The sequence below is a fragment of the Melitaea cinxia genome, chromosome 24 (assembly GCF_905220565.1).
Source record: "Melitaea cinxia chromosome 24, ilMelCinx1.1, whole genome shotgun sequence".
Lineage (NCBI taxonomy): Eukaryota > Metazoa > Arthropoda > Insecta > Lepidoptera > Nymphalidae > Melitaea > Melitaea cinxia.
The window spans coordinates 10690840-10714074 of NC_059417.1; the positions used below are offsets into that span (position 1 = coordinate 10690840).

Consider the following 23235-nt stretch of genomic DNA (forward strand, 5'->3'; position numbering starts at 1 on the left):
ATACTACCAAACTAAATTACATAGTTAATTTTAGGCAGAACCAATAATGTCCGCATTATGAAGGGGGATTCCCGAATGAATGTTCATCTTTAACGTTATTTAGGTTCGATCGAATGAAAATGGACCGTACTGCTATTGCTGTTGAGCCTAGTTTGTTTTGCTTAACGTTAATACTACTCATGTCAAAATGTCAAACGGAGCGCAATGTTGTTATTATTTACGCATACGCATTTTTTTTTAATTAAAGCGTGTGAAACCGCGGGACTCAGCTAGTATATTATAGTTAGTAATTCAAAGTAAAGTAAAGCCGTCGTAGTTCTTTTAGGTGTATTTCAAAACGAATTCAAGTTCCAATTAAGCATCAGCATAATTTAGCATTGTGCTCCACTGAGTCACATTATGCTCTGTAATTGGAAAACTCACACTTTAGCCACTTCTAGCGGAATTTCGAAAGTGATTTATTTACAAAACTGGCAACTTTTTTCTTTGATGTAGCCACAAACTAAATTGTCCTAACGGCAACACTGATCTTGGCCAAACTTATAACATGCGATAACAAATTTTTAAGTGTGTCTAACTTTGTTCTTATTGTATAAGTGGGTAGAAATAATGTTTACGTTATTTTTAAGAGGGTAATTAACTGAGCTGAAGTTCATTTTGGTTTGGGTTCTGAAATTTAGTTGAATCGTGTCATTTATCCGACGAACTCTACGTTTTGAATTGTGTTCTGGAATTTGCAAGTGTTAAGTTGTCGAAGTTCTTTGGTTTTATTTTGATAAATAAACATCTAAAGGTGCCTAAGAATCCATAAAAATGCCTTTGTCACCAATTCAGATAGCACAAGCAGTGGCATTAGTCGAACAAGGGATGACCCATCGTGACGTGGCTACTATCCTTAACGTACCGCGTTCTTCGAATGCAATATGCACTAAAACGGTACCAAGAGACTGACCTCTGCACACGCAGACCAGGTAGTGGTGGTGTTCGTTGCACGTCAACTCATGACGACCGCTTTATTGTGTTAGAGATTTTAAGAAATCGCTTCCTTACTGCTGTGGACATCCAGCAGCGGCTTCAAATCTCTAGGAATGTAAATGTTAGTGAGCGTACGGTGAGAAGACGTATGGAGGAAGTTAATTTAAGGGCAAGAAGACCAGCCCGTGGCCCACAGCTTCTCCCACAGCATAGAGCAGCTCGACTTCAATTTGCCCGTGAACATGCTAACTGGTCTCATGAACAATGGGCAAGGGTTTTGTTTACGGACGAGTGCAGGATCGCTTTAAATGCACCTGATGGTCGACAACGTTTGTAGAGAAGGAAAGGTGGATGATATCTGGCGATTACTACCACTCCAACAGTGAGTTTTGGTAGAGGCTCTAAAATGGTATGGGGTGGCGTTAGTTCTAATAAACGTACAGAATTGGTCATCGTCAATAACGCTCTAACTGCAACGCGATATGTCGAGAATATCGTCCAAGAACATGTTTTACCCTTTGGAGGGTTTATTGGATATGACCAATTCATTTTATTGCATGATAATGCACGTCCCCGCGTCGCTCATACGTAAATGAGTACCTTCAAGTGGTTGGTATTCAAAAATTGCAGTAGCCAGCACGCAGTCCCGACTTAAACCTAATAGAGCATATTTAGGATAAGCTAAAAAGAACAATTAAAAAAGCATCGAACCCACCACAAACTCTTAGCCAGCTTCAAGATGCTGCATTGATTGCCTGGCGCGACTTGTCGCAAGTGGACATCAAAAATGTCATCCAAAGCATGCCATACCGAATGCAGGCGGTCATAAGAGCTAGAGGAGGAAACACTCAATATTAAAAAGCTCACCAAAGATCAAACAGTTCAAACAGTTTTTAATTACTAGTACTCAAAACTGCAGTGTTTAATTTTGTGTAAATGTAATTTTGCGTTTAAACTTCATTATAAACTTTAAAAAAACATAATTTATGTTTAAAAATGATTAAAAACGTTAATTGGACGAACAACCATCAAAATTGGCTTAAATTTGCAGTGTAAACTGAAAAAAATTAAAGTTATCACAAATTTTATACTTGGCCAAGTTTCCGTGCCGGTGAGTGTATTATTTTAAAAACGCGGCATTTTTTTATTTTACAAATAATATGTGAAGTCATTTTTACTTCTAAAATTTTAATTTCAGACATAAATGTTTTTTTGTCTACTTACCTAACTTATGATTATTAGTACTTTAGCTTATGGCACATTATTTTAGGCCAATTTGTTGAGAAATTGTGCAAAAGGCGTATTTGTTTGAAATTTGCATGCAAGATAGAAAAAATATATAGCTTAAATTACCTTTACTAAAAGTAACTTAACTTTTTAATGTTTTAATAACTGTTTATTTAGAATACAATAAGTTTTAAGCTTTCATATTCGGTTTATAAGTTCGCGCCAAAGATTCCGGTGTTCCGCAATCCTCCTCCAGCCAGCCCCACCGGCAATAGCCGGGAAGGCGAGAAAAATGTGACTGCCGGGAACTAAGGACCGAAATTTCGCCTCTTACGACATCCAGATGAAGAGAGGGATTTTTAAAAAGTATAATTTGTAAAAAGAAATAAAAAATTGTCAGTAGTAAAATTGTTAGTAATTTATTTTAATATAGTTTTAATTACATTAAAAATTGGAATCACGATTAAAAATACAAACATTATTACATAATGTCAAAATAACTATATATATAATAACAATGCACCACTTAATATATACAGAACAAAAACTATAATTATTAAGTACTTCTAAAAAAACCCAAATTACATTAAAAGAACTCATTCTTCCTAACAGCGTTTTAAATGTAACAAACAAGGCCCAAAAATAAATAACATCTTAAAATATCATAGCTACAAAAAAAAAGCTATTCGAACCTTCGGACAACTTTTATTTATTTATTTAGGGGCCACCCATAAATTACGTCACATCTTGGGGGAACCCCTCCCCACCCCCTTTCACCACGAAGTGTGAAAAGGGGTGGGGAGGGGTCCAAAATTTTGTCATTTTAATTAAAAAAGAAATAAAAATAAGATTGAAGCTGGTGTTTTAATTTAGTAAATAATACTTTTAAGGTGTAAAATTGCAAAATATGTGACGTCACACTAGGTAAGGGTCTCATAAGTGTGGCTGTCTATGACAAGGGCGGTACGGCCAAAAGTCGTGAATTTGTGTGACGTAATTTATGGATGGGCCCATATTTTCTTAAACATATTAGCACGATAGTTTAAAGATTTAGTTTTACGTTGTACTAATTCAAAATTAAGACATTACTCACAAAAAAAAAAATTGAATTTTTTATTATACTTTACGTTTAACTCCTCTGTGGTTGCTGATAAAATTTTTGTTGCTGAAAAATACTGAACCACACAATTTACGTAGTCTTGACATCTGAGTACAAAATGACGCCTAAACAAGATGTCACCAGTACTGTTTCTGTCTTAACTTGCCAATAGAATCGTAAAAATAAATTCCCAAAATATGACAGAAATGACAATTCACATATTTTAAAAATTAGTAAAACATGTCACACATAGTATAATAATGATAGATTTTTACTTTATTTATTTGCAGTTTACTTTTAAATAATTTGTCATTAAATTAATCTGTTCGGTGTTTGTACATTACTGGCATAAAATACGGTTTTAAGTTCTTAAATTATTAAATTTTTAATTTCAATAGAACCTCTAACAACCTTATACAGATTACATCAACTAGCCATCCTAGACATCACTAGCCACAATTTTATACTAATTTAGGAAGTTTAAAAGAAACATTTGCAAAAAGGTTACGTTTTTTGAAAAATAACATACAAAGTGTAATTTTAATTACATTAAAATCTTGGAATGCTAATGGATAAGCGATTTGAAAAAACGTTATTATTTTTATTTTAAGATTATTAAAAAATGCTTTAGATGGTAACATCGAGTTATATTTTGAGACATAGTCATCTAAATAATAAATAAATTAAATGAAGGTATGATTAAGGTATGAATAATATAATATTAGAATAAATAACAAGACAGATATTTTATACTTGGCATTTTTGATACGACAATTAGGTCGTGTTAACATCATTACGTGATACAATTATTAAAGCCGTTGCCAAAATCTATTTCACGGTAACTGTACCTTTTGCAGGACAAAAGGCATTATTCCAGATTAAACATTATGCCATTTTTTTTAAAGATCTACGCATTTGTAAATGTAATAATTTTTTTAATAAAAATAAATGACTTAGGTAAAACTCAGAGGCGCCATCCAAAGCACTTTTCCATAATAACAATATATTCATATAATCTAATTGAACATTTCTTATTATTTCTATAGTAAACGTGCTGAACTTCAATAGATAGTAGGCCCACGGCAGCGTAAAAATGCGTATTCATTAAATTACAAAATACACCTATTAATCAATATAATTGAAGTTTTTATACAGATTGATACAAGCAAGAGGCATCAAATTCAGCCAACTTTACATGCTAAGCTATATACAAACAACTTAGTCAAATGAAAGCAGTAATTTAGACACAATTTGGGATCACTATTTAACTTAAATTACATCTGACTGGTGTTTTGTTTAATGTCATGCTTCTCGTTTGCATCTATCCTCTATATCTCGTAACTCCATACACACAGATAACAATAAATTTACATATAAAACAATATTATTGTCAATTTATTTAATATGACATTTTAACGGTTACCCACCGTTTACAAACCGAAAACCCGTATTAAAGGAACGAAAATAATTCTCTACTAATATTAATGTCTTGTTAAATTATATTACAGATATGGGAAAATATTCTAACGACTTTTATAGGAAAACATAACGACTTTTATAGGAAAACATAACGACTTTTATAGATATATGTTTAAAAACAAGTTCCTATATTGAATAACGGTTCGTTTTGCTACCAACAAATTCGAATGATCGTCATTGAACAAAACGAATGGTTTTCTGTAATTAGGAACCGAGTTTGATATATTTCATTATGATTTATATTTCATTGAGACGTTTTTTAAACATAATGTTTTAGATTACATATTTTTATGTACATATATGTTTTATATTCACTTAAATTTTGTTTAAGATTATTCTTCTAAACAATTCAACTATACTATTTTCTTGACCACAAATTTATTTACATAATATAACGTTTAAAGACTTTTGAAAATATGTTTTTATCATTGAAAATTTATCAATTTTATGTATCTTTTAAAAATAGACTTATTTATAAAGTAGTCAAACTAAGAATAGGAACGTCATGACCTCGAACTCGAAATATATACTTGAAAAGTACGGTTAGTAAAAAAAAAAATTAAATTCATATTTTATTATTAAAAATATTTATATATTAGTTTTATATTTGAATTATCTTACTCATATGATCATACTGCGCATTTTTTTTTGGTATATTGACGTTAATTTTTTTAAAAGAGTACCAAGAACTTTTTTCTTCGACTTTTTTCCCTCTCGGCTAACACTAGGGACTGATGTCTGTCCGAGATACTAGAGAGCTTTCAATGATTTCTAGAGGTTAACTAGTAGTAACTAGCGGTAGCTGGATAGTATCGGGTACATTACTAAAGATTGTGATGTGCTTAATGTTAAAAAGTAGCCATTTTTGTATTGTCATTTTGCTACCATGACATATTGATTTCAAATGTATTTTTTTTTTTTCGATATTCGTTAAGTGTGTGTATCACTTTATGGCGAAATAAACATTATCATTTAATTTCATAGAATTGTCAACAAAATATTATTATTTTTATCTATATATATATTTTTTATTCGTTCCTGCTAATTCTACTTAACCGATTTATAACAGTAGCTATGTCGTCACAAATAGGAGCAAGGTCATTCATATCCTTAAATTTAATCGGATAGTAATTGCAGTATTAAAAAAAATCTAATTTATTTATAACATACTAAACCAAATGAAAAATACTGGCAGCTTAGAAGTCAATACAAACTTCACAGTTGAGTCATTAGAAGAACAATCTTTGATATATCTTTAATTGAAATAATACATCTTTCTTTGCATGTATCACTTTTTTCGTAATGTTTCTTTGCGGTGTACAATAAAGAGTATTTATTATTATTATTACTTCATTATACAAAACAAAATTGTACTTTAAAATGTGACTAAATTATACATAAGCGTTATCCCTAATATACAACTAATGATATAGCTATGTACAAAACTCCTACCTACAAGCTAGTAACAACATCGATAGAGAATACATAGAGAAGTATCGTAGACAACGAAATATCGCTACAGAGCATTTATTTGAAAAACAAAAATCAATTATCTTTTTTTTTAAAGAACATTTGTGCGAAACTAAAGAAACAATGCCAAATTAAAGAATACACATTTCAAGTCATAAAAAACGGTCTATCACCTAAATTTTAATTATTAAAAAAGTATTTTAATTCCTTTTGCCGCATATTGTAGACCATAATATTACACCGATAATCTTAAAAATATTTACAAAAATTGTATTTTTAATAAAAATCTGACAGTTTAAGATATTGTCTTTTAAGTTAACTTTAATATTTAAACATAAATTTTATCAAGAGAATCAGCCAACAAAAAAAAAAAAAAACAAATAATTTACTGCCACATCTAGTTTCCAAACTCACAATAGAGGTATCTTTAGCAATATTTCGTTGTACTTCAAAGCCTTATATCCAAAGACGAACCTAAATAAATAGAGATAAAAGTCTAAAATACTTTAACAAGTCGCCACACCAAGCTCTGATATCAAACAGTTTTGTGCATCCAACATCAACGTGCTAATAACATTCCGTATAACGATTAAGTAAAATTAATTATTTACACAGATGATTAAGTAACACAGATTTAATAAATAATATAATATGTTATGTAAAAAAAATAATGTTATATATAAAAAAAACAATACTATAAGTGTCGTATTTACCGTTATAAGTTACAATAATAACTTAAGTATGTAAAATAATATATAAATGTAAAAGATTTTCTTTAAAATAATCAAAATTATAATTAAAAAGTAACTAACACTATATATATAAGGTCTGTTTTTTTGGAATTGTCCTAATTGGTAAACAAATATGGCGTACTTATGACCACAGACAATTAGAGTATAGTGTAGCTTAGTGAAGTGACACAAAGAGCAAATGAATGAACAATATCAATAAGCCATAGACAAAGTAAAATTAATTTTACATCGAAATATTTAATGATACCATATTGCTAAAATTATTTCAAAACCTAATAATATATTGAATATTTTTGCTAAGAATTAGTAAGAGGAATTACGAAAAAAAATATTTATCGAGCATCGAGCATAAAAGGCAACAAAGGGGACTGTCCATTTTGGCCCAAGGTGAACAGAATTCATACAAAAAAACAAATATACCAATAATTTTCGTAAATTAAATCATGTTTATTCGTGAATTGCAGTTTTATCAATATAAACTGATAAAAAGTTTATTTAATAAGTATTTTAATTCATTAATTATATACTTCTAGTTTATTTTCGGTTGGTGATTTGATTACAACACGTTGCCAGTCTTAAAAAAACAATTATTATTAACGAACAATCGATTTTAAAATATTTTTAAATCAATTATTTGTTAAAATCGATTAAAAGTATTGTTAAATCGAATTAATAAGAAAAAAGTCTAAAAAAAGTCTATAAAAGTGTATTTAGTAAAAAAACATTTAACTTTGGTGAAAAATAAACTATTTTAGAAACATTGTTATTGACTAAATAAAAAGCAAGCAATTAATTATATTAAATTCGATTATCGATTTAATCGATTTATTTGTTTATTGAAAATATTATTTATTATGGCAACCCTAAACTACAGACTTTTGCTTCATACATTCATTTGACTTCGATGTTGCTTTCATGGTGATATAGCAACCTACTGTAAGGTTTTCCGTCAACCGAGAATTCATCACTACTGCGACGTAAAATACACAGTAGGCATATTCATAAGTAGGAAAATATATTTTGTATTTATTTTATATGTAAACAATAAAGGTCAGGCAGAGAAGCCATAAAAAAATATTATTGCAACTGCATGGTTGGTCGACGGACAGTAGGTTGTTGTGGCCATGTCATGAAATTATTTGGTTTTTGGGCTGAAAAAGGTTTCAAGATTTTATAAATCTACCTGCCTAGTTTTTAGATAACATTCTGTTAACGTACGAATCCGATTAGTAAAACAAAAATAACAAAACAATGATTTTTTATTTCAGAAACCTTCTTGTAATTATCCACAAAAAAACAAAAAATGAAACACCTGGATACAAAACTATATCATTTTTCTAATTCATAATTGTTAGTACTACTAACTTAATATATAATTATTATTCTCAGTGACTGTCCACTCGGGGCCGAAACCCCCATACAAAGTGGACAGTCCCCTATATATTTCGTTTATGTGATATGGTCGGTAAAAAAAAAGCCAAAAATAAAATTTACAACAAAATAAAGGGGCCGCCTGTGTCTAAAATAAGTCGACCCTATTAATATTATTGTCACATTATTTGTATTTACTATGAATAAAAAACCTTGCGCCGGCGGCACACTCTCTCTAACATCTAAAAAAAGGACTAATAACATTGTACTCCACGAAGCTCTCATTGGGTAATCTTCAGTCTCATCCTAAAGTCTCAAAATTTTTTCCTGTGAACTACAGTAAACGTTTATGCCGTTGCTATGTGGTATACTTTAATATTATATGGGATAGCATTAAAAATGTTCAGGATGAAATTGATATTCAGAAATATTCATAATATAAAATAAAACCTTTACAATGAACACTTTACCATAAATGATTGACATTTGCAATATTTTGTAAGCATTTTTTTTGTGCGCTCAACATAAAAAAAAGAAGAAAAAAAAACAATTAATAACAAAATACAAATAAATAACAAATCGCTTTACTGTAATATTATTTAACAAGTTATAATTCGTGAAATTTTAAAATATAGTTAAAGAACATGGCCTATTTTATCGCTCATGCTGTTCATTCACTTATACTCATTCACTTCTAAAAATATTATGACCACATCCCTATTTGCCTTATAAAAAAAGATATTGAAATGTCATATTCGAAAATATTAGTTATCTGTACTCTCGGAATTCGTATTTTGTAGTTTTTATGTGTTTAAAATGATAAATTGATATTTGTTTTTAGTGAAATAAATAGTAAATGGAGTTTTACAAATGTCCGTAAGCTAATATTTTGTGAAAGTGAGTGATAAATGCGGAAAAAACGTGAATTACGATTGACAGCGGTTTGTTTACCAATTAGGACAATTCCAAAAAAACAAGATATATATATATATATATATATATATATATATATATATATATAAAATAAAAACAAATACATATCGCAAGTTTCACTTTAAACGATTTTAAACGTAAATATAATAAAATTTTATATTTAGGCAAGCAAAAGGAAATTTTAAATGTTAACATTACAATTATTTGAATAATACATAGTCCATTCTAAGCGAAATTACTCGAAAAGAAACAAAAAGTTACAGGTAACAAAATTGGGGGTATTTGGAACTTTTTTGGAAGCCTTAAATTGTAAGCCCACACTATTTCATAATAATGATAACAGTAAAATTTTTCATAGCATAATATGCAAATATATTCTTTTAGGTGCATTCCGAATAACAAATAAACAACATTTTTTATTGAAACGATTACTTGACACTCTTCAATAGCTATTTACTTTAGCAACTTTGTATATTAAAATGGACGATATAAGATCAAAATTTTTGACAGAATTATTGATAGAGGTCTCAAGGTTAAGCAGAAATATTTATTACGAGTTAACGCTTACACTATAGTGCAATGGAATCAAGATTACGACTTAAGTCCGTTTCCTATAAATATAACGATTTGTTTTCCAAATGGACCGTTTAATTTTGACACCAGAAAACATCGTCCGCAAAATTAGGAGCAACAGCCAAATAACACAGCTCACAGTGTTGCTGTGTTACAAAATTCGGCATGGTCGTCATCGAACGGTTCGTAATAAAAAACAAATGGTTATTTGAATATAGGAACCGGAATTTTACACTTTAATACAATACGCACGATTATACACGTAATGGAAACGTTTTCACAGCCACATTACTAGAGAAAAATTTAAGAAATTTAAAAGAAAATCGTATAACGTAAAACGGGGTTAAAAGGCACGATTTTGAAGTTCGTACGATAAATTTTCTATGTTTTCCTAGTAAATATAAGCAAAAAATTAGTATTTTCATTTTCCGCCAGCTTATATTTTTATTATTATGATAAGAAATTATAAAACATGTTCTTATACAAAAAGATTTTTAACCAAATATAGGTTGTCCCCATTCATATTAAACCGGGGTGAACTGGAACCGAAAAGCGAAATAGAGAAAATGCTTAGGGTTGGCAAAAATTTAAAACGTAGTTTAGTAGATACGGTAGTTAAGTCCGACAATCTAACAGTTAGAACACGTACACTAAAAAAAATTTTTAAGTAAACATTAAAGCTTTTAACTTGGTTAACTTTGTAACTTTGTTATAATATCTACAGATATTAAACAAATTTTGAGGGTCACTAATTAATGAACGAGAATTCGAGTATGTTTATACATTAATTATAACAATATTTTGGAAATACCTCACTAGATATTCTGTTTCGTTAAATTTAAAATTAGTCATATCAATTTGGAAAGTTTTAATTTAGACTTGGGTAACTCATGAGTGAGTGATACAAATGAAACATATCTTTTCAAGTGAGCCAGTCTCTCATCAACTCACTTGCGTTTCAAATATATCTCCAGCTCACAGGCTTATGATTCATTTTCGAAAGACTGACGTACTGAGCGGGAGTAAACGAGACTGAGCTAGTGAGCCACTCGATCGGACGATGGCGTTTATCATACGAAAGAGAGAGACAGTTAGCTATGGCTCTGTATCTTTTCGATTTATATTTCACTTAATCGTCTTGCTTCGAACAAGCGAAAAAGTACTTTTTTACGACTACATAAGGTAGGATTTTGGTTGCATTATAAAATTATTGCACTGAGCTAAATGAGCTGAAGAGCTAAATGAGTCATATTTATCCTAAGATCAAAATGATATATACATATCTCTGTTTTCTTTTCAGTGATATAAACTTCGCAAGGCTATTTTAATTTAATGAAAATCATTGCCAAATTCTATTCCCGTAATCGTCCAATATAGCAATTCCTATTAACCCCGTTTTACGTTATATTTTTATTTTGACAAACGATGACGTGCCTTGAAAATGTTGCTAGTGCAAAAAATGTTAAATTCGTATACAATATCTTTTTAATATACGCTGTAAATAATATAATTAAAGCTATCAAAGTTCTAAATCACTCAAGGTTTTCTAATATCTTGCGTTATTACATTTCAAATAAAAATAGCTTTATAAAAAATTCAACTTACAACTTTCATAATTGCAGTTTTACGTTTTAATAACACCAAAAGAACAATAACTTACTTCGATTCATAATACCAATAATTTTTCAAATTGATCGCTTTAGTAAAAGTTGATTTTAAATTAACATGTTACTTTCATTGCTAAAATTATTCGAAAACAAGACAGTCGTAGCTAATGTCAAAATATTGAGCTCCGCAAAATGAGAATAAAAAACATGGTAACTATCCCGTTTTTGAATAATTTTAGCAAAAGTTTCTTTGTTGTAACAAAGTGAAAATACCTCCTAAGCCTACCTCCATTAAATTAAAAAAAAAAATCTAGTACAGTTCATACTGAAAAATGATTTTAATTTTTTGTGTATATAAAATAGAATAGTGACGGTTTTTTTTAAATATGTTTAATATAATAATTTATTTTTTGATAAAATATATTTCAAACAAAATGGCAAGTATAATTTGTACTTGTAAATAACTATAATATATAACATATTTGCTATACTGCATTATAATTGTTATAAATGTAAACAAAATAAAACCTTACCTTCGCAAATCTATACAAAGTTTTTTAATTGCATAACACAAACGGTCTGTTAAAAAAAGTAGCAAAAAATTAATTATGCTTCAAAAACAGATCGCTTCGAACACTCACTGGCAGTCGACAACGAATTTAAACGTCAAGTCAAACTGCCAGTTATAGTAAAAAGCAACTAAAAATCACTTCATTCATACTAACAACATTTATATGGGTAATTATTTTGTTTACATTTCGCAACATTATCGATTTATCACATAATAAATAAATAAAAAATAACAAAACACAAATATATTAAATAACAAAATAAAATATAACAAACGTACACCCGGAACACTCTAGCGTTCACTCTCGGTATAATTTCAAATAGCGTGATAAAGGGCGATGTCGTAAAGCGTTGCTAAGCGAAGCACAACCTAACACAGCACCTCGCACTGCGGTATACGCTGGAAATAGATAAACATATAACGTTTTAACATAATAATTTATACGTTACTAGCGGACCCAGCAGATGTCATGCCAGAAAACAGCTACTAAATTGGATTGCTTATAGACCGATAGCAGCGCCACCTACCAGGTTCAATCGAAATAAAAACTACCATATCTCCAAGTTGGACTCCAAATTGGATTACTTACATATCGATAGCAGCGCCACCTACCGGGTCCAATTGAGATAAAAACTACCATATCTCCAAGTTGGACTAAATTACAGATGTTTACAAAATTAGATAAAAATTGGTTCAGTAGTTTCGGCGTTTATCGCCCACATACATCGTGACACAACATTTTGAAAGAATATATATTGATATAGGTAGGACACAGCAGGCTGTATCCTGCTCAGAATTTGGAGCGACTGGGCATGTAACTCAATTTTACAAATAATCACAGTTAAATAATAAGACAACCACTCTGATATATTGCTGCGTTTGCCGTGTCGGCGGCGCTTAAACACCGAATGTCGCGGGTTCGATTCCCGCTCGTAGTGGATATTTGTGTTTATACAAATATTTATTTCCGGTGTGAAATACGTTAAGCTGTCGGTCCCGGTTGTTAAACACCTGAGAGCGACCGTTACTCATAGTAGGGAATATATCCGCCAAACCGCAGTGGAGCAGCGTGGTGGATTAAGCAGTCCTTCTCCTGCATGGAGAGAGAGGCCTATGCCTATGAATGGGATAGCAGTGGAATATTACAGACTGAATATATTTTGGAAAATGACGGTTCAAAAATTGTTTTTCAATGCTACTTGAATGGATATTTTCTAGATTAGAGTTAGATTTAGGCTATGCAGTGTGATGGCGGAGGCCGTACCGGGCGCGGTCACCAGAGGCGCGGCGCGGCCAGCCCGGGGAAGCCCCGCTCGCGCGCGCGCCAGTACTCGCCGCCGAACACCCACGCCTCCTCCTCGTCCGCCGCCTTGCTGCGGGCGGAGGCCGGCCGGTCAGTTTGTGTGCGTGGTGGGGAGGGGGGGGGGGGTTACATTCTACTACTAATGTAATCCTTTCTCATATGTCATATCATATACAACTGAGGTAGGGCACAGTAGGAAACATCCTGCTCAAAATATGGAGAAGTCCACCTGGGGTAGTACCTCGATCTTACAGAAGATCACAGCTAAATAATACTATATTCAAGCAGTTTTGTGTTCCTGGTGGTGAATAAGGTGACCAGGGGGTATTGGGGGTATGGTCAACAAAGCGCTTACAATGCTTTGAGTAAGGTGACCAGAGCTAGTGGGGGGTATTGGGAGTAGGGTCAACAAAGCGCTTGCAATACTTCTGATGATGCAGGCGTCTTATAGGCTACAATAATCGCTAACCATCAGGTGAGTCGTACGCTTGTTTGACATCGGTAAAATATGACATCGGTAGATGGGGCCTCTAAGTGAGTGGGGGTATGGAACGTGCAGGGGTGTGGGGGGGTGCAGGGGTGCGGGGGGTGCGGGGGTGCGGGCGAGGTACCGGAACCAGGCGGGGCGGTGCTCGAGCTCGTCGCGGCGCCGCTCGCGCTGCGCCTGCTCCAGCTGGTGCTTGAACCGCTCCGCCGCCTCCACGTCGCCCTCCTCCAGGGCGCGCTGGTCCGGCCTGTGCCGAATATATTACACGGCGTTACATTTCTAAATGGGTTCCATAGCTTAATTGGCTAGAGCGCCGACACGGTCAGTCGGAGACGCGGGTTCGAATCCCGCTGGAGCGGTCAATTTTTGATATGATATTCAAAAATGTTTAGAATTCCTAATGTGTGGGCAACACAAAAATAAAATCGTACATATTAAAAATAGCATGGTGTCGTCTCCTGTCAAAGATTTTCATTGTAATATGAAACTTTGAATAGTTACGGGTCTCTGTAAAGAACTCACTAAAGACGGCGCCACGGTTCGCTTAAACCGAAAATAAAAATCATCATATCAAAAATTTCGCTCTAGCGGGTACATCGTTCCGTAGCTTAATTGGCTAGAGCGCCGACACAGTCAGTCGGAGACGCGGGTTCGAATCCCGCTGGAGCGGTCAATTTTTGGTATGATATTCAAAAATGTCTAAATGGGTTTTCTTGTTCAAACTCTCATTGAGGCACCACAGGATATATCCAGCTCAAAATCTAAAGAAGTATCTTAATCTTGCAGAAGATAATACTGTTCTCAAGTAGTGTTCTGTTCCTGTGGTGTTTGAGGTCGTCTGGAAAGAGTTGGCAACGTGTTTGCAATGCTTCCGGTGTTACAGACGTCTACAGGCTTATGACGTGGGCCATAGATTGTTTGTCAACCAAGTTGAATTAAATGCACCTGTGAATTCGATTTCATGTGCGTGTGAGACCGTATTCTCGTGCGACCGTATTGCGATGCGATATTTGATAAATAAATCGATTGTATTAAGATATGATTAATCGGTCCATCGTTAGAAATAACGATTATTTTTGACATCCTACATAAAAGTATGCATACTAATGTAAACGGCCTGCTGTATATGTATAATATGTAGGATGTATAATTTTAAATACGAATGCATGAAAGGGAATGTAAGAGTATGCATGATGTAAAGAATGATTAACATTGACAGACGAACGTGTGACAGAGAGTGTGGGTGTGGCGCTAAGAGAGTAAAGACGGCAAGACGTGTATAATTCCATTTTCTGTGTATTTGATTAAAGCGGTATATATGGTTATTTTTTTTTATATGTGTGTGTGTGTGTGTCTCTGTGTGTATGTGTGTGTGTGTGTGTGTGTGTGTACGTAAACGTACCGGAAGCGCGTGTCGGTGTGCGGCAGCAGCTCGCGCAGGCCGGGCTCCAGCTCGTTGAGCTCGATGGCGAAGCGCGTGAACCCGTAGTACAGCTCGTGCTCCGGCGGCATGGCGCCTGCAACGGGACGTCCGGGACATCACTTCACTGTCCGGCCGCCGGATATAGCCGCCCGGCAAATGTCGGCTGTATTTATTGTAACTATCGGACCGCTTCTTGTGACAAAACTTGCTACGTGATAGTTTTACATTAACACATTGACTACGTTATATTTATGTAACAATATTTGCTGGTTTAACTGGGGTAGGGCACAGCAAGAATTTCCTGCTCAAAATATGGAGCAGCCCGACTGGGGTAGTACCTCGACCTTGCAGAAGATCACAGCTAAATAATACTGTTTTCAAGCAGTATTGTGTTCCTGTTGGTGAGTAAGGTGACCAGAGCTCCTGGGGGGATTGGGGATTGGGTCGGCAACGCGCTTGCGATGCTTCTGGTGTTGCAGGCGTCTATGGCGCTACGGTAATCGCGTGGTGGGTGAGCCGTACGCTTGTTTGCCGACCTAGTGACATAAAGAAAAAAAAAGGAATATTGAGAATTACTCTGTGAAGCCGCAGAGTAAGATTAATATGATATGAATACAAATATTAGAGTTGAATATGTTTATACATTAAGTTAAGGTTGTCTATACTAAATTACTGTTGATTTATTGGTTGGTAAAACTGTGTCCGTTACTTTTAATAAGTTTAATTTTTAAGCATCACGTCAGTGTTTGTAATGTTCTGAAAATACACTCTTCGCTTTGTAACTTCATATTAACTCAAAATTTAGATTTATACGCTGCTTTTATTTAAATACAAATACAAATACTCTTTATTGTACACTATCAGAGAAAAAAAAATTTACACCGAAAAAGAAAATATAGACATGTACAAAAGCCAGTCTTATCGCTAAAAGACCGCCTTTTGTACATGTCTATATTTTCTTATTATTATTTTTAAATTTACATCAATAAGGACAAGTAAAAACAATCAGAAAATATTATAAAGTAAACCTACTCGACCTAATTTGGTAACATAGTGTGAAACGTACCGGGCCTCCACAAGCACCTGGCGGCCGGGGAGTCCCCGGCGTACATGGCCTCGGACCAGCGGCCCGCCAGCCGCAGCCGCGCGCCCGAGCCGGCGTCCGTGACCGCGCCGCGGACCTCGTGCCGGCTGTTGGACCACGAGCTGGCCTGCAACATGGAGCCGCCACTGTGGTTCTGCTCATCATTACCGCCATACAGTCCACTGCTGGACACAGGCCTCCACAAGTTCACGCCAAAAATAACGTCAACTCATGTGCTTTGCCCATAGTCAGCGCGCTGGGCGGGTCAGTGACCGCAGGGCTGGCTTTGTGCGGCCACTGTGGTTCTGCTCATCATTACAGCCTATACAGTCCACTGCTGGACATAGGCCTCCACGAGTTCACGCCAAAAATAACGTGAACTCATGTGCTTTGCCCATAGTCACCACGCTGGGCAAGCGGGTCGGTGACCGCAGGGCTGGCTTTGTCGCACCGAAGACGCTGCTGCCCGTCTTCGGCCTGTGTATTTCAAAGCCAGCAGTTGAATGGTTATCCCGCCACCGGTCGGCTTTTTAAGTTCCAAGGTGGTAGCGGAACTGTGTTATCCCTTAGTCGCCTCTTACGACACCCGCAGGAAGAGAGGGGGTGGCTAAATTCTTTAGTACCGTAGCCACACAGTACAAGTAGTGTGGTTCTATTGCTGTAGCATATATCGATTTGACGACGCGTTGGTCGCGGGTTCGGTCTCACGACAGACATATGTATCGGCCATATAGATGTTTTTCGTGATCTGGGCGTTTTTACTTGTGTATTGTTCGTGTTACACAGGAGAAAATCCTTCTGGGGTCGTAGAGTGAGGCGTTTATTTATTTATTTAATAATATGGGTTCAACTATTATTTTAGTATAAATATCTGGTCAAATCTTTTTCCAGTTGGAACTTTGTGTAGTAATATTCTAGTAGTTAGTCTGTTTGATGAGGAAAGCATCTTCCATCTTGACATAGCTAGGACATCCATCCTAGCATAGGTTTGACGTAGTTTACGTGCCACTCTAATTAACTACTGGTGACTAGCGGTACCTCGACGACTAATTACTAAATATTAGATGACAATTCTTATATGATAATATTATTAAAAAGAAATGGCTTACATATATAAAAATATTCTGTATTTTAAGAATTTAACTACAGTTTATTTTTCATTATAATATATAAATCCTAGTAGAAACATCACACCATTTAAAATGTAGCCGTAACTTTATGTATATATATATATATACATTTATCTGGGTCTTGTGTATTTATGTTTTGGGATAATCTGTATCTAGGACTGTGTGGATTGAACGAGTTGTAAGACCCGCTGTTCTGTTGTCCCGAATATATAACTGTCTTTTGACATATTTAACAGCAAGTTACCTTAATAAAGTTGAGTTTGCAAGAGATGTTGGTCCCGTGGCAAGTAATGTGCATGTCTCCGTACTGGTCAACCCAGCGCTGGCCGCCGAACAGGTTGTGAACGCATGTCGTCACCTGCAACGGTTATATATATATTTTATATCACTAGTTTGGCAAACAAGCGTACAGCTCACCTGATGGTAAGCGATTACCGTAGCTTATAGACGCCTGCAACACCAGAAGCATCGAAAGCGCGTTGCCGACCCAAAGCCCAATCCCCCCCAGGAGCTCTGGTCACCTTACTCACCAACAGGAACACAATACTGCTTGAAAACAGTATTATTTAGCTGTGGTCTTCTGTATGGTCGAGTTACTACCCCAGTCGGGCTGCTCCATATTTTGAGCAGGAAATTCCTGCTGTGCCCTACCTCAGTTAAAGCATATTATCAATAACTAATACAAAATTGGGCGCAGCTAGTTCACTCGCGTAATATCGGATCCCGTGGGAGAGCCGGGATTAAAAAGTAGCCTGTGTGTCCTTCTGAATCTTCAGCTATCTACATTCCAAGTTTCATAACAATCAGTTCAGCAGTTTTTGCATTATAAAATTAAAAACATACACTCACTCATCCTACATCACCACAACTTTCGCATTTGTAATATTAGCAGGATAGGCGGAGTTTGTTCTTATGACAAATGGGGAAATGATTGTAGACGGAAGTACACGGAAGAAATTACGATAACTCATAGAAATATATTGTAAAAATACTCGATTTTATCATTTTTTTAGATTATTCTATATTGATATTGAGAGGTACTGTAATCTTATCTTCCTTCATCTTTCTCCTACAAGGGAAATGAGGCCTATGCCCAGCAGTGGGATATTACAAGCTGAAGCGTAATCTAAGCGGTTGGATTTTAACATACGAAATATTAAATTCCTCAAAAACAAGAAAGAACAATCCGGGCAGTACACTAATTTAGTACATATTTTATAAATGTTTACTGACCTTGTTCCAACTATAATGGTCGCCAGTGGTGAGTAGTTTAACATGGACTCTTCCGGCGGGCTGGAATTCCATGGATTTCCCCCAGAACTTTGTCTTGATCCGCGCCTCCTGCCAGAATACCCATCGAGGGGATTCTGCGTGACACACCGAGATCGGGGGGTGATGGGAGACCTTAAAAAACAAAAGTTGAGATTAGGAATAAGCAATTATGTATTACTTTGGCCTTTGATATATGAACAAAGGATTTGTTCAACATTTGTTTTTGGATGGTATTTACTTAAATTTTCGATGTTGGACAAAATTTCTATAATAAAAATATGTTATGTTAAAAATTGTATTATGTCTTTGTTGTTTTTATAAATATGAATAAAAAAAATCGTATTGTTGATTCTAGAAATTAATCTTAAACTTCATTTTAAGCTTGACGTTGAAGTAAAACTTCTTCAGGTCACCACATAAGATGTTCTGAGATAGATCATACACCATGTTCCAATGTAATTTTTAATATATTAGCTTGTTGGCTAAGTTTCAATCTTCATCACCGTGGGAGAGTACTGTGATTTCTTTAGTGTACTGTAGTGTAGTGTAGCGAAGTGCAGTGTTTCGTAGCGTGGTGTGGTGTGGTGCAGAGCGTTGCGGTGCAGATTTGTGTAGGATAGTGTGGAGTAGCGTGAGGGCAGTGCGGGGCAGTGCGGGTAATGCAGGTAGTGCGGGTAATGCGGGACATTACGGGTAGTGCGGGTAGTGCGGGACAGTATGGGTAGTGCGGGTTAGTACGGGTAGTGCGAGTAGTGTGTGTAGTGCGGATAGTGTGGGCAGTGCAAGTGGTATGGGTAGTGCAGGTAGTGCGGGTAGCGCGTGTAGTGCGGGTAGTGCAGGTACTGCGAGTAGTGCAGGTAGTGCGAGTAGTGCAGGTACTGCGAGTAGTGCGGCAGTGCGGCGGCGCGGCGGTCGCTCACCTGCTCGGCCACGAAGCGGAAGCCGCGGTCGGCGCGCACGCACTCGTAGGTCTCGGCCAGCAGCGGGTTGAAGGGCTTGGAGGCGGCGCGGTGCGCGGCGGCGGCGTAGGCGCTGACGGCGAAGGCGGCCACCAGCGCGCAGCGCTCCGCCGCCGCCGCGCAGCCCGCCGCCGCCTCCAGCAGCTCGCTGTACTCCAGCTCCTCGCACAGCCGCTGCGGGCCGAGGCTCGCGTCAGCCGTGCTCCCACCGCTGGCCGTGGGCTCTTTCTCCGTGTGGGAGAGCGATTGGCGGATATATTCCCTACTGTGAGTAACGATCGCTATCAGGTGTATACGATAACGACCGACCGACAGCTTAACGTGCTCTTCGAGCCATCCACACCGGAAAGAAATAGTTGTAAAAATACAAATATCCGTCTCGAACAGGAAAATCGACCCCGCAAATCGCCGGTATTCGTCAAATTGGGCCTACGATACCGCCAAAACTTATACCAAAGCCGTGATTCAGTCTGAAACGTTCGAATTCAAATTGGAGAACTGGTTCACGTCCTTGAAATTTGAATTCGCTAATAAAATTGACACCGACAAAAACTCAACCAAGTTTCAAAAAAAAAAAAAAAAAAAAAAGGGTAGAGAGAACGAAATTGTAAAAAGAGTAAAATACTGGCCGAAGGTTGACATTTTAAAGCGAATCTCTACAGCTAAAATAATGTAGTTGACAACATTAAAGGGAAAAGTCACAATTCGACACCAACAATTAATTAATTAATATAATACGCCAACTCGAATTTTTCATAAGTTATTTTTTTTTAATGTAATTTAACTTGATAAAATTTGTTTTTAAATGTACTAAGAAAATTGTGAAATTGCAATGAATAAATTAACTATTAAAGATACCAAATCTCAAATAAGCAGTTTAATTAATATAAAAGGTATCACGTTTTTCCCTTCTATAAGCCTCTATTGTAAAGTTCACTTTCATGAATTAGCTTAGTATAAATTGCTGGTGTCGAATTAAAGTTTTCAGCGCTCGACTGAATATTCGGAAGGAGGAGCAAGAACGTGGAAAAAGCTATTAACTACTGCCGTGATCTGAGTGTTTGTGCAGTCATTGTGGGCCTCCCCACCGTCCTTCGGAGAGCACGTTAAGCTGTCGGTAGACTTGATAGGATCGCTAGAGAATATATCCGCCAACTCGTATTGATGCATCGTGGTGAATTAAGTTCTGATCGTTCTCCAACATGGCGAAAGAGGCCTATACCCAGCAGTGGAATATTACATGCTGAAGCGTATTAATCATTATCCTATTTCCACCTGGAACCATGTCTACTTGTATCTATCTAGGATACTGAGCGTTATTTAATCCAAAGGCTACACACGTCCTACCTTAAAATAAAGCATAGTAAAAACAGGGCTGATTCATGCCAAAAATCGAAACACGGTAATCGAGTTACGGTAAGCCACCGCGCATCGACTGACTCTGGCTATGTATAACGGACGAAAGCTATGGCTTGAAGAACAATTGAAATAGCTAAAAAAATAATACAATTTGTGATTGTTGAGGACAATTGTTTTATTTAGGGCAAACATTGCAGTTGCATCGAAGCAACTTTGACTAGAAAACAAGTAAAATCCAGTTTTGCAAAACAGTTTCTAAATAGCTTGATAGTCTTTTTTATATAAATATTGCAAAAAAGTTAGTTTTCAAATATTAAAAAAGTTATTAATTTGCACATACATTTCAGACACAAGTCGTCATACGTTTCAGACGGAACTATAAATATTTACATGTATAATACACCTACTTGCAGCATATTAAGAGGTTCATTGATGGTAACAGGCATGGAGATCTGACTCAGGTCCTTGCCGATATTCTTGTACAGTAGGTTCCACAGGCTGGGTCCCCCTGGCGAAGGCCTAGGGCTCGGCAGACGCGTGCGTCGCGTCCAACCAGTCACAGGACCGTCTCCAACACCGCCCGAATTTATTACCGGTTCTGCTCGTTCAGCAGACACCACTGACAGATAAAATATGTCATTATGTATTTTAAAATTATAGAGAAAAGTTTTGTAGGTTTTTATTGTGTTTTAAGTCGATTTTAGGTGATACCATTTCTATGCAATATCCTATACCCTAAGGTTGTCTAGGAGAAATCGTTCTTCTAGTGATAAGACCGCCTATGTACATCTATCTCTAATTGTACTACTTTTGTTTGTATCTTTTAATGGTGTGCAATCAATTTATCACTGATGGGCAAAATATGTCAGGATCTGTATTAAAATAATTAACGGCCAGTTTTAATATCTTATCTATCTCTGAATTCGATAACTAGAATTTTGACGCAAGCTTGATACAAATTGTGTCAAAAATCTGTCGCTAGTAGGCAAAACCAGATATAGATAGATTTTACTGAAAGAGGCCGTAAGAGAAACGTTTTAATGGTTTCTATAATATTTTGAGTCGATTTTAAGTTTTCTATCGCCATATCTATTGCTGATATAGTTAACCTCTTTTTATTTTATGAAAAAGTAATTTGTATTTGTAAAGAGCGATTTGTAACTTTAATATTAAAATTATTATCATTATTTAAAAGTTACATTATGCTGAAATAGCAAATGCTATAAAACTTCCAACTAATGTCAAAAATAAATAAATAAACAAATAAAAATGTCAACGGGGGTGATTAGAACACTTCAAACATACATGTATGTTAAAAATATTAAGGCAACTTACTAGCAGCATCAGAATTATCGGAACTCGCGGAACCTTCTTCGCTACTTAAGGAACCGGCTTCTGACGACGAATCTCCGTCCAGCTCTATCACACCCGCCTGTCAAATAAATACGGATGTTAAATAAAATATTTGCAATCCCCAGTGGAGGAACGTAGCGAATTGTGCTAAAATCTTTTATCGTGGTGGGAGGTTTAGGTTTTACGCCTTTTTTGGCATATTCAGATCTTGATTAAAACTTATGTCACACACTAAAAACAACTCATTGTTATTAAAAAGTTTTGTTACAAACTGGGCAGATAGGTCTTGATTAAAACTTATGTCACAAACTAAAATCAACTCATTGTTATTAAAAAGCTTTGTTACAAAATTGGCAGATGTTGCTACCAAAAAATCTACGATCTTGACCACTCCATGGAATAGTTCAATATACAGGGTGTTTGGTGGGGTGTTGGACAAACGGTCAGGGGAGTAAGGGGGATCATTGCCAATATATCTGGCCACTTAACTTAAGTCATTGCCCTTTTATTTTTTTTTTCATGCAGCATTTAATTGGTTTTTACAAAATCTCCAGAATTCATCATTCAAACTCACAAAAGACAAAAAAAAAAAATGTGTTATGGACCCAAATTATTTTTATTTCTTTTTTTTGAATAAATTGCCAACATTTTGAAATCATATTTGTAAGTGTAACATGAAAAAATACGAAAATATGGGCCTTCAAAGTTTTTAAGAGTTGCAAAATTTTACCAAACTACAAACTTTAAAGTGATATAAAAAAAAACCAAACACGATAGGGTTTTAACTATTTTTTTTAAAATATCCTGC

General features: G+C 35.4%; 1 protein-coding gene and 1 long non-coding RNA gene across 2 annotated transcripts in view; both read right to left on the bottom strand.

Annotated features, from left to right (window-relative positions):
* Window positions 1-4667: 4667 nt before the first annotated feature.
* On the bottom strand, window positions 4668-5757 carry LOC123665456. Its single transcript, XR_006745042.1, has 2 exons — window positions 4869-5757; window positions 4668-4824 (listed from the first exon to the last, which is right to left on the bottom strand). It is a non-coding gene; the product is annotated as an uncharacterized LOC123665456 (long non-coding RNA).
* Window positions 5758-12286: 6529 nt separating this feature from the next.
* LOC123665406 (oxysterol-binding protein-related protein 6-like) overlaps window positions 12287-23235 on the bottom strand; it is a 37632-nt gene continuing 26683 nt past the window's right edge. The window contains exons 15-24 of the mRNA XM_045599718.1: window positions 22410-22506; window positions 21482-21675; window positions 19677-19889; window positions 18718-18888; window positions 17729-17842; window positions 16337-16481; window positions 15250-15364; window positions 13972-14094; window positions 13322-13430; window positions 12287-12456 (exon numbers count right to left, since the gene is read on the bottom strand). Of these exons, the coding sequence (XP_045455674.1) occupies window positions 13331-13430; window positions 13972-14094; window positions 15250-15364; window positions 16337-16481; window positions 17729-17842; window positions 18718-18888; window positions 19677-19889; window positions 21482-21675; window positions 22410-22506 (1272 nt within the window). The 3' untranslated portion in view covers window positions 12287-12456; window positions 13322-13330. The remainder of the gene's footprint in view (window positions 12457-13321; window positions 13431-13971; window positions 14095-15249; window positions 15365-16336; window positions 16482-17728; window positions 17843-18717; window positions 18889-19676; window positions 19890-21481; window positions 21676-22409; window positions 22507-23235) is intronic.